Source organism: Chelonoidis abingdonii, chromosome 2 (genome assembly GCF_003597395.2).
Source record: "Chelonoidis abingdonii isolate Lonesome George chromosome 2, CheloAbing_2.0, whole genome shotgun sequence".
NCBI lineage: Eukaryota > Metazoa > Chordata > Testudines > Testudinidae > Chelonoidis > Chelonoidis abingdonii.
In genome coordinates, this window is record NC_133770.1 from 139,512,024 (window position 1) to 139,529,147 (window position 17,124).

The window sequence follows — 17,124 nt, forward strand, 5'->3', positions numbered from 1 at the left end:
ATAGTAATATTTCAAGAAATGAGGCAAAGCAGCTCCAGGCTAAGTGGTGCGAATAAAATATTCCTCACTGGTTCAGTGATAGTTCAGCTTTGAACGAAGATGATGTAATGGGTCTGCTGCAAATGCTGCTAATCATGTAGTACCCCACACTGTCATTGGCGTCACACGATAGCACTGTACTGCTCCGCTTCAGCATCTCAGGAGCTAGTATGCATCTGTAATACAGTTGAATTATTGCCAGTGTGACTTTATCTCCTCTGTGGCTGATATTACCTTCAGCTTGATAATACTGCACATATGTACTGGATGTGCATATGCACCTATCCAGAACAGTTGAATTACCCTTTCTTTCACAACACAGGATCACAAATATGAAAGCTTGTGGACATCCGTTCAGGCATTGGATGCCGGTTTTATCCTCTTGTTCTATGATTGGGAGAGGGAGGGCAGGTTGCTATTAGCAACTTCTTGCTCATTTAAATATAAGTGAATTGCACAGGTTTTTGTTCTTTGTGGATTGCTCACTTCTATCCATTACTGAGACCTTAAAATTGAGATTTTGGCATATCCAGAGTAATTGCACAAATGAATCTTTTAAAGAAAAAAAAATATATACAAAAAATCTATTCAGTAAAAAACACTGTTTTCTGGTGTAAGTTGTTTAACTATACCTTTTAAGTATCCTTAATAGATTCCTGTCACACTGAATCTAGCTAGCATGTATGTGAAGCTTGCTGCAGATTATTCCTGCCTCTTCTTGAGCCAAGAAAAAGGGTTTCATCATATTGTCATGGTGAATAAACAAAAGAAATGTCTTTTTTATTTTGCTTCCTACCCTTTCTCCCTTCTACATGCACTCTAACCTAACTTGGAATCTTGAACCCACCACAAAATCTAGTGTAACTTTAACTAATTTCTGGTATTTAAGATTATTGCATTCAAGGATCATGAAAAGGGAAAAGTCAGTGTATCTGCATGCAAAGTTCCTTGCTTGATCATACTGGACTACCTGTATTAAAATTGTTCAACATATATTTTGGAAAATAATATTGTTTGGTTATATTGAGATCCAAGTTTGTATTAACTTAGCTTGATCACAAATACAGCGTAAAACTGTGTGGCCTAAAAAGAGTGCGTGTAACACTACAATTCTGTGTGAATACTGGTTGGTCAGCTCCCTCAGATCTGATTGATTTTAACTTGCTCTTGGAGGATAAATCGACATACCAAAGAGCCATGGAAGTATGGATACGAATGGTGAAACTAGAAAGGTATCACATAACTAGAGACAAATAGAGTTTAAGGGCTAGTAAGACCCAAAGACTGCACATTGGTGGGAAGACCAGCACAATCACTTGCCTCAGCTGCTGTGTGGGGAAATACATTGGGTCTCCTAATAACGTGTGGTACCAGAGCAGAACTTAAGACAGAGGTTACTCTGTCCATTTGATGTCCAGCTGAAATAGAACTTACCATGGCTGCTGAGCACAAGGGGGTGAGTAGAATTCAAGTTTCTGCTTGTTTGAGGTGTTAATCTTCAGTTGGTTGTCTTTCCTTGTTCTCCCTTTTTTATTTTTGCCCATAGCCATTAATGCAGGCTCATGCCTCAACTCTTCGGCTTTTAACTGGCAGCAACCACAAAACAAAACAAAACAATCTTTTCTTGAGTAATGCAACAGCTTAATCAATGGTTAGGATTTTCTGCTGTTCCTAGGATGAGATAGGTAACTGTACACAATCTCATTACACATTAAAAAATCATAGCAGATCCTCAGCAAGAGTTGTGAAATTGAGCTTTGAAGAAAAAACATATGGTGGTGAGGCTGGTGCCCATGGGAATGCTTTTCCTTGTATACATGCCCACTAACAGCAGCCAGATGGGAGAATCCATTTTTCTAGGCTTTGCAAAGATTTAGGGATGATGATAAATCTTGAGTCAACACAACTTGACCCTAATGTTGTGGTGTTAATAGTTTCTAAAACAATATATTGGTTTGCTGGGTACTTTAAAATAGTTTTTTTCTGCATCAATAAGCAGTACTAGAAATCCATTCTCTCATAACATTTTAACTGTTCACTTTTACTTGACCTATATATTTGGGAATTGTGTAATTAAGCACTATAGAAAAATCTTTCAAGATATAGGAAAGCTAATGCTGCATTCTTGTGGGAAGCTGTTGGGAATACCATACTTCAAGTAGTAGGCTACAGCCACCTAAAGCTGCCAGCTCAAGTGTTACCAATGGTTGTGCATCAAACATCAGAATTGCTTGTGGCATACAAGATGCCCTTACGTACAAGCACCTTTCAGGTTCTAAAATGAAATAAGTCATGTCTTCAATCTCATAAACCATCCCATCCCATCCCATCCCATCCCATCAGTGGTATTAGCACCTCTAAACTAAATGTCTGCAGTACCAGCCAACAGAAGAAATATGGAGCTGGCAAGAGGAACAGTATGGTGAAAAACAGCACATAAAAGGCCTATTGTTTCATGAGTGAAGCAGTATATTGACGCTTTAGACAGTATTAATGGGTGAAATAATATTTTTCAGGTAACAGTGGATGAATTAAAGGCAGGAACAGAAGAAAGACACCAATGGACATATACGTTTAAAAATCCAACCTACTGAATATCAAGGAAGCAGTATAGGTCACCCTTGGTATTAATTTTGCATTTATTAACAGTTTAACATCCATTATTCTATAAACATCAGTCTTATGTGTTATAAGCTCTTTAGTGGAAGGTGTTGTAAATGGTTGTAAGCCAGGGTGGTAAGCTACCAATTACTTGTTACCCATGAATTGACCTTTAAACTTTAAATGGAGCCTTACTATAAAGCGTGACCACAATATTAAACTCAGATTTGTTCACGATAGATCCAGTCGGGGATTATTTTCAATGACATTTTAGGTCATTCCCTCTTCTCCCCTCCCCAACAACCATTAATTAGCATGTCCTCCTGCTCGTTACCCCTTGTAGTAATGCTTGTAGTACTTATTCAACTGTTATGGCTCATGATCAAATCAGTTTGTAAGCATTTTGAACAGGGACAGTCATTCTGGTTTGTCTAATGTCTCAAATATGTTTTAAAATCACTTCTGAGCACTTTAGAACAGCTGTCATAAAAGCAACCACCTGTCTGTCTCAGCCCCTCACATCTCTCATGCTCTTTCTCCTTTTGGAGTGTTAATTATCTTACAGTTTCTGAAACAAGATAAAACTTGAATACCTTAAATTCATTGTTATGTTGAGGTTTACAAGGCAACATATCACATTGCTTCAGTGTACTATTGGAGTAGTGCAAATCGTTTGCGGCCGTTGTGTGGTGTGTCTGAGTTCTCCTCACCGTCTCTCTCATACAGTTGGTACTAACAAGGTTATAGTGCATTGTATACCGTCCAAAACAATGGGTTCACAAAACGGATATCAGATAGTGTGCATTTGTACTTAGCATTTGGTTGTTGGGTTTTTTTTGTTTTTTGTTTTTTGCTAAGAGCTAAAAAACTGGCAATAAATTCCGTTCTCTATTGTGTTGAAGTAGTTCCAGGCTGTCCATTCTAATTTACATACATGTCTGTGAGTCACATGCAGCCCTGCAGTTTGACTAATAAAGTGTGGTCATAGTGCAGGATATTCCTCCCAGGTTGGGTGGGGAGAAGGGTGCATGGGGTAGATGAGCAGAAGAGAAATAAGGTATCCGGAGCAGCAATCATGATGAGCAGTTGAAGGTTTGATGATATGATGTCTTGTGACCAGTGAGTTGTCAAGCCTGACCAGAGCTGATTTAGTCAAAAGCACAACGGCCTCAGTGCTCTTGAAGTCTCCTAAAAGTTGAGGATAGTATTTTAATGTTAACTTACAGACCTCTCTTAATTTGACCAGTGTGGATGGTGAAATTAAAGGTAGAGGTATAGTTCTGATTAAATTGTTCTCTTCTCATTCCACTGTAACTACATAGGTTAGAAAACCTAGAGGTGGTTAACATTAAACAGTCTAACTTTGAATGTGTGATCAAACACCACTACATGGATGCTAAGGTACATAATGTTTGGTATGTTGCACCGCTTGTTGAATGTCCAATATTCAGAGGCTGAGTGAACCGAACAGGATGACATTTTGTGTGTGTTTTTTTGGTAAAGAGGAATAACAATGACATTTGTTTTTAAATACGACCTGTTAGTCATACTTTAAAATTCTGATGGTGTCCTCTGAGCTGAGGGATTGCCAGAACATCCATTATAAATTGCTCTTTCCAAAGGGTTGGATAATGCTGGTTCCTTTAGACTGAAACTTGGGGGGAAATAGTAAAATTGCATCCCTTAGTGAATACCCTTGTAATCTGCCTTTGAACCTTGCTGAAGTTCCAAAGATTGGGTTACTTCTGTACTACCTGAACTGATACATTATAGGCAATATCTAGAACTCTGCTAAAAGAGAGCGATTAAGATAACTAAGGCAGCTGGTAAGTTAGGGATGGCCGCTATATATTGCAGTAAAAAGGGTTGCTGGAACACTTTGTAAACTCAAGAACACAACCATGAGACTTTCTAGAACTACGTACAGTAAAATAAGACTAATGGCTTCTAGTCCTGAGAAATATGGCAACTACTATCCACGTTTCCATAGTTTTCTCGTTTCATTATTATAGCTTTTTTTATACTTTTTGAATTCAGACACTGTTGCCAAATATTCATTGGTTTCAGACACTATACATAAGTCCACAACACAGTTTTCCCGCCTGCACTTAACAGCTCACACTAATATCCACCATTGCTGACTATTTGAGATGGAATTAAATTATCCTAGAAATTCTTTACCCAGGTCAGAGTTAAGGCATGGAAAATCTTGCAGTGCCACTGCCTGCTGGTTTTGTAGCTAGTTGGCAAACATCTCCCAAGCAGTCACTGTGGTATATGTCACAAGCACTGCATTAATTAAACTTAGAATGAAACGACCACTTCAGTTCTGCTTGAAATAACTTTTTTCGTGGAATAAAGTCCTTTAGGTATCAGCCTTGATGTATTTGCACATTGCTATTGAAAAACACCAATGAAGTCCAGCACAATGGAATATAGTGCCGAAGTGGGAGAACGCTACCCTTTTATTGTCACGTAAAATAAATGAGAAGAGGGAACATGTGAAAAGAGCCACAGCCTTATAATACTGTCAGACAGCAAGCAAATTTTTATATAATAAAATGGTTTGTCAGGGAGGAGGGAGGGCTGTGATCAAACTCTCTGCTTGGTCTATGGAGGGAACAGTAATTAAGTGGTATGGACCATGACTAGGAGTCAGTGAATTCCATTACTCTTAACTCACCTTCCCTTTTTTAGTCTTTCAATAGGCAACTGGAAATTAGTTTCTTCCCAAGATGTAACTTTCTGGTGAGTCATTTTGGTTGCATCACATAACTGTACTAATGGCACTTAACATTATGTATTTTATCAAAAATTGCAGAATACACAGAACTGAACCATAGGTGTTAAGGTCTGGTGGTCAGTGTGTCACTTTGTTTCTACAGTTTCTATCTGCAACAATTTGAGTTCTTAAGCAGAACAAAAGTTGAAGGAAATGAAAACTAACGTTAGAGCAAGTTGCTTCTCTTTGCTCACTGCACCTGGGGAATTGCCTTTAGAGATGAGAATTTCACTAGACTGTCTCATTGAGCACACTGCAGTAGACTTGCCCCAGCTTGTGATTCCACTTCACCCACAGAAGTGAGAATTCATCTTTCTATTTAATGTACTTTTGAGAGAGCTAACGAGATGGGCTTTAAATGTTCTCAACCTAATTGTTCGAGGCTTCTTCTGATTTAAAAAATAAAATCTGTTTTTCAAGCTTCTGGAAAGGCTTTAAAAATATACTGCCTCTACAAAGGAGATGCCTTTTACAGATGGCCATTTTCTGTCACTAATTTCTTTTATTACGTTGAAGAAGGAGCACACCTATAAGATCAGACTTCGAGCCAAATATGTATTCTAGGTCTCTTATCAAACTTATTTTAGACTCTATTAAATGATATGGAAATTTCCTTTAATAGTTTCAGGTATGATATGAGACTTCCTCTTCATGTCCAAGTAAATCTGAAATTCCACAGCCTGTTCTGGTGGAAAAGGGAGAAGACCGTTTGAGAACTGGGAAATAGGGCTCTCACCTTGGGAAGAAAGCTTCATTCCCCAAGTTTCTCCCACACTCAGTATATACCTTATTCACTTGTAGGTTTATTAATATATTTAATTTCTTTCTTTCTCTTTTATTAAAGAACTCGCTTCTCTTTGTTGGGTAATCCAGGTATACGTTAGGGAAACAAATTGAGTCATATTTTATAACCTCACTGGAATATTATCCAGGTGAATTAACTGATCCATATTTAGCAAGAGACAATACCTCTTCATAGGGAATAATTCTGCTTTTGGAATTATGTAATAGTATGTAGACAAAGATTTGTTGAAAAAGTACAGAAAGACCATTCTGGAAATTGTAGTTCAGGTTTAAGGTGCTTGCACTCATTACTGTTCTTGCTGTGGAGTACAGGTGAGTTGAAAGGAAAGGTATGAAGCTTAAGCTGTTTTTCTCTTTATTTATTGACCAATTATTACTTGAAATTTAAAACTGAAGCTTGTCTTTGGACCAGACTATTTTGCCTCTGCTTATGCAACATATGTGTGTGATGCTGTGAAAATGGCAGACGTTTGTCTGCTGCCTGGTTCATGTGCAGCAGCAGGGTGACCTCATCCTGCGTATGCACTGATCTGGAAGCAGACAAGCAGGCTTCCCTCTCTTCTTAAGAAAGTGCATGGTGCAGTAGAATTGAACATCATTAGATCTAAATGTTGTGTTCCATGTGAAGTGGTTTTCCACACATTGTGAGTGGCGCCAGCTAGCTTCCAGATTTGCAATACAGAACTGTAGAATAGCAAATGAAAGTGACAGGATTTAGATTTCTACAGTGTAAGAGAAAGGGGTAGTACAAACCAGGGTGAATAAAAATCAATTATTTATAAATAAATAAAAATTGGATTTTTAATTTAAATTGGATTATTTTGATAAAATGCTTTTTGAGGAAAAATCCTATCTAAACATAGTTTTAATTAAGATATATTATAGCTCAAAGGCATCTCATCATGGAATAGGGATTATAAATTCTAATTCTATAGTATGAGACAATATATCCATGTAATGTATAAGAAAAGTGTTGTAAATGAGTTCCAATAGTTCATGGATTAGGGACCCAATCTTATGGGGTTCTCAAGGGGCTTCTGTATAGATGATTTAGGTTAATCTTTCTATCTACTCAATGGGTTTCAGTGCTCAGTCTAGAAGATACCGTCAGAGATGCTTAGTTTTGCAGTTCTCAAACTGTGGATTTGTGTCTCCAGAAGTAACATGCTTGGTAACAGCAAAAATGTTGTTAAATAAATATATGGAGGTGAGAAATAACAGACCTCAACTCTATTGTCCCTCTGCCAATTTGTGTACACAGAGTCAATCCCTCACCTCTCTCTAAAAGTGCAAAGTTTCAAAAAGTTCAATAAATAGAAGATTGTTGGGGGTGGAATAGATCTGGACAAGGAGAAGTCTGGAGATAAATGTGAAAAGGGAGGGACAGACGGTAGAAACAAAAGTGAAAGTGTTTGAGCAGTGTATTCCAGAAGTCTTGGTCTTTCTGAGTGTAGCCTTCGTTGATTTGAGATCTACGATACCATTCTCTCACTAGAAGGGAAAACCTATAATGGCAGCAAGCCGTAAAAGAGACCCAGTTTGGGAATAAGAATTATTGAAGAAATGTATGTTTGCTGATGATGCTTTAAAGAAAGTCACACCAGTGAACTGGTGGAAGTCACTTAAGCACTTGGATTCAGAGATTGTTGAAATGATATCACTTTTAACAGCTGTAGCTTCTTCTGCCGGTGTGGAAAGAATATTTTCTTCTTTGGATTAATTCATTTCAAATTGAGAAATCGTTTGGGACCTGAAAAAGCAGGAAAGCTTGTTTTTCTTTTCCAGAAAATGAAGGTGAAGATGACTGAGTTAGCTGCAGAAGCCAATATTTTAAGTTTCTTATGTTGGGTTGGCTGACATAGTCGATTTAATTGTTTTTTAAATATTTCATTTAACTATTTTAGTTGAAAACAATTTTAACAAAAAAATCTAATTTTAAAAAACTTGAATGTTTAACTGAGTTCAAAAATGTATATGCTTGTTTTGTTAAAATATTATATGTTCGCTGTTGAAGAAAAGAATCCAGAATACATAACGTTATTTTAGTTAAATAAAACAATTTAAATGTCTGTCTGGTGGTGATCTCCTCCTAATACAGCATGGCAAGAAAATCCTCCAAATATTAATGATTAATGTGTTGAATTGGAGATTGTTCACCTCCCAGTGATTTCATAGATATCTGCTTCAATTACCTTTGGTAAATGAAATAACCAAACAATCTTTCATTTTCTGACATAGCTGTAATACTAATCTGAAACGTTTTCAGAATAAATCACTTAAAAATACATAGTGTTTACTTTCTAAAAATGAAACCTACATCTATCTCTGAGTTGTGAAGAATATGTATTAAGGTTATAACAACCAACAAGAATGCAGTTTTATGTAGAAATCCATCATTAAATTGAGTCTTCCTGACTAGTGATTTAAATCAAATTGATTTAAATCTAATCCACCCTGGTACACACTGCTGAACTGTTCTTTTTAGTGGTTTCCTCTTTGGTGAGCATTTTTCTCCAAATGATCTAAAGGTGCACACAACCTACATTTTAAGTAATGGGCGGGCTGGCTGGCTTTGTCTGTGCTCAGTTTTCCAGTGTTGTCATAGGGCTGTATAAAATCCGTAGCACAGGAAGTGGTCTCTTAATCATCAGTTAAACATCTCTCAAATGCCCTTCAGAATTGCACAGTGTGTGGCACTTGATTATTTGCTTCATGTCCTCAGAGTTCCTTCAGTTCCACACCACCTCAGTATTTTGATACCATAGTGGTGGTAGGGGGGCTGAGAAGTTCAAGCAAAAGTTATTTTCCCCCTACACTTGCATTCAAATATTAGAAGGTTTTTTTCTGAGTGTTTACCTGATTCTATACAATGTAAAGTTTATTAGTATGACTTCTGGTAAAGCAAGAGGAAGAGGACCTTACTGAATTCCACCATCCTTTAGACCCTGATAGCCATCTAAATTCTCTGACTACGTGACTTAAATAAAATGTAACAAAAACCAGGGACCTACTAGTTAACAGTAACTAACAAAAACAACAACAACAAACATGGCAAATTGGTGTTAAAAACTAAATAGTAAACTTCACAATTATTCAAATGCCACATTAAATCTTGGTGTATTTGCTTGTATAAAACCAAAATAAATTAGAAATGAAGCTGCTATTTGTTACTCTTTTTTTCTTAATGTAATTTCACTAGTTCTCATTAAAATCGGGTATTTAGCAAGTGAGAAATTGCTTTATATTAGCTTTGAGAGGTGGAAAACTGATGTAGAAATAGTGTGCGGTATGTTAAATAGAGACATTATACAGGCAAATATTGTGTTGAATGGCTGCAAATGCTATTGTGTGAGAAATGAGATCAGCTTCAGAATTCCAATCGTACCTTTTTTCTTATACATGCTTGAATTAGAAGTCCATTCTTCAGTTAAAGCTCTCAGTGTAGGTATATACATAGAGAATTGCTTCTACATTTCAAACCTTTGTTTGCTCGAACACTATGCCACCTTGTGCTTCTCGAAATCCTCTGAATACTGCAGGCACTGCAGTGAAAAAGGCAGCAGCAGCAACTGCAGACTGGCCTGGTTTGAAAGGATGACATCACCTCCATTAATGTGTGATAAAGACTGCTGGCTCAGAGGTTGCTGAGCTGTGTAGAGATTGGTGCAGATATTTTTGGCACTGCTCTTGAGTACATTCAATGACTTTCTTCAATAAATCTTACTAAACCTACAAATCATAAGTGCTTTGTAGTACAATTAATCTTAAAAAAAGATAATGGGCTGCTTTATTTATTGGCATGATCACTCCCCCATGGAGTTAAAAAAAGCACATGCTCTTTCCTTTCTTCCAGCACCCTCTCACCCAAATATAACCCCTGCTGTCTTTTGCCTCCAGTAAATTCACCATTGTAGAACAGGTACAGAAATAGGCCCTTAAGGGGACAGGAACATGAAACTCATACACCTTGAGCCTTTAAGGGCACAATCAGCTGCTGTGAGTAAGTCTGGAGCTCCCAGTTTAGCAAGGTGCTTAATCTAGTGCTTAACCTCACTAGCCAGTCATTGAAGTCAGTGGGATTGTATACATTCTTAGATATCTAGTGGAATTGGCGCCTAAGGCAGACTCTAACGTACAGAACTAACCCCATACAATAAGATTATTTCTGTATGAATTGCTATCAGATAAAACAATGTTTTTCACCTTAACTTTAATAAAATCAGCATCTTAATTGGTCCAGTGTGATGAATGAGGAAGTGGTATACAGAACTCACAGCAGGTTTAGGGTTGATAGCTCAGAGCACTCTGCCTCTTGAAAGAGAGGCTGCAGAATACTATCACCTCTCTAGAGCTGGTGGTAATGGTGCTATTGCAGAAGAAATGCATTTACAGACATGCTGGTAGACTTGTTCTTTTCATCTAAAGCTGCTGGCCTTACTCTTGTCCCAGTAGAGATACAGCTGCCATAGGGGGGAGCTAGGATATATCAACAAAAAGTTGCTACATGGGATTTCTACAGTCCAGAATGTGAGTGGCTCCTTGAGCAGCTGCAACCTGCGGGACCTGTGATGCTCAAACAGGGATCTAAAACTGCAAACCATGCCCCCACATAAGTTGGATGTGGAACGGCTATGTAATCTAGGAATGCTGACCTGTAACTTAAAGATACCATATGTGATCCGAATAGTGAGAGTTGCTCTGTGGCTATATTGTCTTATTTATTGGACTGTAATCTGAATGTTTTGATTAACTTTTAATGGTAGCTATTGGAAGAACGAGGAGGAGAGCAAGACGACAGCTCTAGATAAGCAGCTTCCTGATAAATATGGGGGCAGTTGCAAAACACTGGCCAAATAATTAGTGGTGAAGGTGCTATTTCCCGGCTCCAGCCCAGAGCAATGCAGCTCTTTTGCCAAGGCAGGGAGCCTAGAGATCAAAGCGATTCTTAACTGTTAAGACTTGGGGCAGGGCGAGGAAATTGTCAATGAGTTCTTCCTGGGGACAACAACTGACTGTAATCAGACAGGTGATGCAGGAGTGTCTGAAGTAAAGCCTTCTCAAGCTTCCAGGAGAGACGGTAGGCTTTAAGGAAGATAGGCCTCAGTATTGTTTTTGGTTTAAGATTTGTCTCTGAAATGTGTTGGTACTAATTAAAAATACACGGCATTAAGAAGGCTGTGTGGTCACTGGATACCACTGGCCATAGCACTCGAGGAGAAGAAATGTACATACTGAATCTAAGGCATGCCTCCTTAGGTAATCACAGTTAGTATTCAGGGATGGCAGCCTAAGTCCCAGGATCGATTCCATTCTTAGATTATGGCTTGAGAAAGAAACAAGAAAGGGACAGAGGTCTAGTCATGGTTAGCAGGGAACAACTAGCAGAAACTCAATGGAGCAGAGGTAACATCAAAGCCACCTTCCCCCACTTGGGACGAATTACCACTGGGGAGTGGGGGGGCAAGAATGAGCTTGTACAAGGCACAATATAAGTTGCACCACTTGGCCTTCTGTAGGATTCAAGGCCCTAGGGGGTCTTATGTTTCCTTTTTAAATCTGCATAAAATCTTGCCATTAAAATGCTGAATGTGGCTAAAAACTGGATGAATTTGGTTTTTGAAAGAATCTTTTTTGAAAAGATACAATTGAAAATTATGATTTAGTTGGGATGATGTTCCACCCATGGAATACCACCGGTTTTGTTGACTTAACAGATTCTGCAAATGAGAAACTTGTTTTATCTTGTTTGCAGGTGTTTCCCGAAGAGTGCCTGTAAGGAAGCATTAATGATCCACCTTAAAAAAATTGCTCTTAGCAAGATAGTCTAAGCACTATGTATGTGGTTGACTGGAAGATGAAAAGGGGGATAGAAGGAGGATGCAAACAGAGTTCTAGCTGCAGGCCATGGGGTGGCATTACTTTGAATGCTGGATATTTACAAGGGGTTTAAGATGAACCGTTCAAGAGATTTTAAATGTCACTCGCTTTCCATGAAGTGAATGCTTTTTTCCCATCTAAACATGCAGGAACTTGGAGTATGTCTGTGCTGCAGCTGGGAGCATGCTTCTCAGCTCAGGCAGACAGTTTCACAGTGACTCTGCTTGAGAGAGTTCATTAAAAGCAGCAGTGTAGCTAGGTGTAGCAGAGATAGTTTGGACTTGCTTGAGTACAAACCCTCCTGTACCCCCTGGGTGCATACTCGGACAGCTACCCTGAGCGGCCACTTACGTTACTCCAACTACACTGCTATGTTTACTGCACTAGTTGGAACTAAGAAAAGCACTGCCAGCTGCAGTGCTAGTGCCTGTCCGGTGCTGAAAGTTTAACAGTTGCCACCAAATTAGAAAAACAACTCTGTTTTTTATGCTGACTTGCCGCAGTTTCTTAAAATATGATTTTTAACTTCTGTGGATATAAATGGAAAATGTAACACTACTGCTTAGAATATTCTAGCCTCCTCATCCCTGTCCTTTCTGAACAAGAGACTACACAAACCTCTTGACAACTCAGTGATATCCTTATGAAGTTTCTCTGTGTTCTTCTAAGGCTTAATGTTACTAGCTTCTAAGTGAAAGAATTTATTGGCACGTTGAATTTTTTATTCTGGTAAGCTTTGCAACAATGAATGGAATTCCTCATTGAATGACGAGGAAGTAGTAAAACTATTTGCTAAAGGCCAGTTGATAGCTCTTTAGTGTAATCAGAAATTGCTGGAGCTTTGGATCATCTTAAATCTCTTTTTGTGAGCCCTGGCTTGTAAAAGGTGGAGATGAATGAATATTCAGTGGTTTTTGCAAAGTATTCCTAAGGTTCACACCAGTAGAAGCCAGGACCTAGAAAGGAATGGTCATGTAAGATACCTTTAGTTTTGCTTATGGAGGTGTTTTGAAAATGGTGTGTAAAGTAGTGCATAGATGACTGAAATCCATTGCTTGCTGTCTTGAAGGATTCATGCCATTAGTTGCATAGTAGACCTCTGTTTGCTGGAGGAGAATGTGAAAGACTGGTATCAGAGCACAATTCAAAGTGAGAGCTACTAAATTAAGTTGACCTTTTTATCTACTTAGAAAAAGCTTAACTTCAGTGCTTCATCGTCCACTTACCATTTTGTTACGTTACATATATACACATTTCTCAAGTGATCATTCGTGTGTTTACATAGGTAAAATTTTATCGGATAAAAATGGAGTTTACAAAAGATTCTAACTTACTGAGATCTCATTAATAGATTCAAAAGAACTTAAAGTTGTAGGCTTCAATGTACATTAAATAAGGTAAATGTTTCCTTTGTGTATTAGGTAGATGGGATTTGAAAGCCTACTTACATTGCATATCAAACCACTGACTTATTTCCTTATTTCTTATGTGTTTCAGGGTTTCGCAGAAATGATGAAATGAAGGCTATGGAAGTATTACCAATTTTAAAGGAAAAAGTTGCCTATCTTTCAGGTAAAGTCTTACTCTTATTAACATGCATTGTATTTTTAATTGAAGTGTTTGACAGCCACAGGAAAAAACCCACTAGTTTACATGTCCACAAAATACCAGGTAAAACTGCCTACCGGTGTTAAATATTTGTATGTCTCAACACCTGTACAATAAGAACTATCACATAATTTTTTGCCAATATTTATCGTTGTACAATGACGTGAAATTAAAGTATCACTGGCAACTTGTTTCCACAATAGATTACTTACTTTTTCAACTTCACTCAAAATGCTTTTCCCTGCCTCTGTTTTTTCCCTGTCTTATGAGCCTTAAGTTTGTTCTCTGCTTGGGAATGTGGTAAAATAGCACAAGTATTTTGACCAGTTCATTGGGTTGTGTGTTTGACCTGTAAAGCCTTCGTTGTCCCCTTCGTCGTTAGTTGATCAAGAGACCGAATTGACCAGCGTTGCATTGAGAAACATGATTCTTTCCTCCTCTCTTCTCCCCGCCCCATGTCTCCAGTATACAATTGAAGTTCAGTACTGACTAGTCTACAAACTAGTGGAAGGATTTAAAAGTGTGGTTTCACAAAGACATCAGCTGTTTTGGTGTTAACCTGCAGATTGATAGGTAACCTTCCTTAAAGGAATGCTGACCATATCTTTTAATGACGTACTCCTGTGAACTAGGCCACGGCTGTGACTTCATTCTGAGTTAAATGCTTTAAAAGCTGTTGAGATTAAGAAGCAGCCCATAATCCGTAAATGACAAATCACTTGCAGAGGACAGTTGCAGCCTTAGTGGTGGTTTTTTTTTTTTTTTTTTTTTTTTTAGGTTAATTGTGTGTTAAAACTGCAGAAAGGTCTTTATCTATAAATATTCAGACACACAACAGTGCCTCAGATTGGGCTGGCGCTCATTGACATGTTGTAGTGGCACCTAGCACAGTGATGCTGCTGTTTGCTTTTGAGAATATGGGTCATGGGACTTTGCTCTCCCTCTCCCCGTTTTGTGTTTTTTCTCAAAATGCATTGCTTCATTGAAGCCCAATAACTTGAGTCTTCCCCTAATAGGAAGGGATTTTCCTTATATTAAAACAGTGTACATCAGTGGTGCATGTATTAATTACTGAAGGCTACTTAATGACCTTTGTCACCTTCCATTATTCACCTGCTTTCTCTTCCTCCAGTGTTCAAGGAAAAATTCTCTCTTGGGAGTAGGTCTCTGTCATGTGCCATAAACTTTTATGGCATAGTGTAAATAGAATATTCGGGTGTCACTGTAGTGAGTTAGTGGGAACAACATGACTGCAAAACATTTTTCAGTCATATTCCTCAAGAAAAAGGTAGAAAAAATGGGCAACCCCCCTGCAGCTTGGAAGTGTTTGCTAAGTGGATATTGGGAATGGTACCTTGCTGCTTTTCATAGTGGAATAATGTTGATTTGGCTTATCTGAAGCCAGAGAAAATGGAATGGTTCTGGAGGAGCTTGCTTAGTGTCACGTGGGCCCACCCCATGTTGGTGTAAATGTGAAAGGATATGCAACAAATCACAACTCAGAGGATTCTAAATGTATTATAGCAGCAATAAGAACTGCCCATTTCAGTACCCAGCAAATTCATTGTACAACTAGATCTTCCCTCACTTGTCCATCAAGTCCCCTTTGAAGTTCAGGGATAGCAAATACAGTAGCACTCTTTCCCTCTAGTTACTGTTGCTTGAAGATACCTGTGCTTGTGTACCATTCTTAAATATTGGTTAAATTTCTTCATTTTCTTCAAGATAAGGTATCTGCTGTACACATGCCCCCCTCCACCCACACTACAGTAAAGGAATATTTATGAGGTTGCTCAAGTCAAGTGTGCAAGGAAACACCAGAATTAAGGTTGCCTGAGCAACCTTAATTCGGCCCGTTTGTACATATGCATTAGGATAGTCTTTACATGATCACATACTAATTTTTCCAGAGTAGTCCTGTCTCATTCAGTGCACAGGATGGATGAGGCTCACTGAATGAGCAGCTATTCAGTATTTTGTTTTTTCTCCTCATTGTTTTCTTGTCATTGTTCAGTGTATGGCCCAGGTCTTACTAGGTATGTTTACATTGCACACCAAGCTTGGGTTCTGAGTTAGATTTGAGCCCAAGTCCCCCTTCCATTCACACACCAATTGGTCTGGCTTCCAACTTCTGAACCAAATGAGGCACGAGTCCTACAGACAAGTATCCTTGACAGTACAATGCTGACTCATCCGCAGACCTTTGTGGCTGCCTGTTCCCCCTCCAAAATTGACACTTTGTACCCTGTCTCCATTCTCTTTTTCCCCCCACCTTGGGCTTGTCATTGCAGTCCTGTTCTCCTCATCTAGATAGTTTGTCTCCACTCCTCAGGCTTCTCATCTCAGTTCTTCTTCTTCTTGCCCACCCAGTGCCAGTCTTCCCATCTTTGTTCATTCTCTCTGCCCTGCCCAGTCTCAAGTCACCTCCACCCACATTCTCCTACCCAGCCAATCCTAGTGCCATCTGTTCTCCCTGCCCCCAGCATCTCACCTGATCTCAGTCCCTTACCCCACTCTTTTTCCTTCCCCAACTCTAATCTTAGTCTCTGTCCCCCAGGTCCTCGCCTCCCTCCTTTAACTCCCAGCCCCAGGTCCCCTCTCCCACCTGCTGCGCCACACTCAATCTTGGTCTATTCTTTCTTTTCCTATTCCCCCCCCCCCCCCCCGGCGCTTGTCTCTTCCCTGTTCAGATCAGATGGCTTCCTGCTCCTCGCTAAGTAGTGCAAGCAGAGGGGTCATTGACAGTACAGAAGAGAAGGGTTTACCGTTCAGTTCCAATGTCTGACTAGAGTATGGCCCACTTTAGCCCAAACTGCAGTTGCCAGGGAAAGTCCTGCTCAGGCCTGGATTGGAGTATGCCTAGTGTGGATGGAATCTGCTGAGAACTTAGTGCTAAGCTCAGAGTTTCTACTGCACATGTGCGAACAGTAATTTTTCAAAGGCTTATAACTTGTGGGTGGATTTTCACAAAGATGGCAAAAAGTGTATCCCTGACAAAGAGGCCACCCCATTGTCAAATTAAGTCCCTGCTCAACAGTATGGGAGTGCTAGAGCTTCTCAAGAAAGGAGTCTGTTTCAGCATGGGCAAAATCATGGTTCCTCTCCAACCCTTCTAACTTGTTCTCACAAATGGAATAGTTTTGGCTGAAAACTTGAAACTGAACACAACCACCAGCATGTAGCAGATATCCAGGCCAGAAAATTTCAATCCAAATGGCCAAAGTTCAGCAAAGTTGTAAGCAACTGAAGACAGTCTTAAAATAGAACTATCAGACAACTTTAATACTAGACGGTGCTACCCACTCTGCCTGTATGTTGGTATGTGGATCATTTACTGTAGAATGGTACTCTTTTGATCTTCATTATAGCATAAACAAAACACCATGAGTGAGTGTTGAACACTGAATCAGCAT

At 39.0% G+C, this 17,124-nt stretch overlaps 1 protein-coding gene across 3 annotated transcripts in view; it reads left to right on the plus strand.

Annotated features, from left to right (window-relative positions):
- TRIO (trio Rho guanine nucleotide exchange factor) overlaps positions 1 to 17,124 on the plus strand; it is a 457,553-nt gene that overhangs the window by 100,595 nt on the left and 339,834 nt on the right. For all 3 annotated transcript variants that reach the window (XM_075062688.1, XM_075062687.1, XM_075062686.1), the window contains exon 2: positions 13,601 to 13,675. In XM_075062688.1, the coding sequence (XP_074918789.1) occupies positions 13,601 to 13,675 (75 nt within the window). The remainder of the gene's footprint in view (positions 1 to 13,600; positions 13,676 to 17,124) is intronic.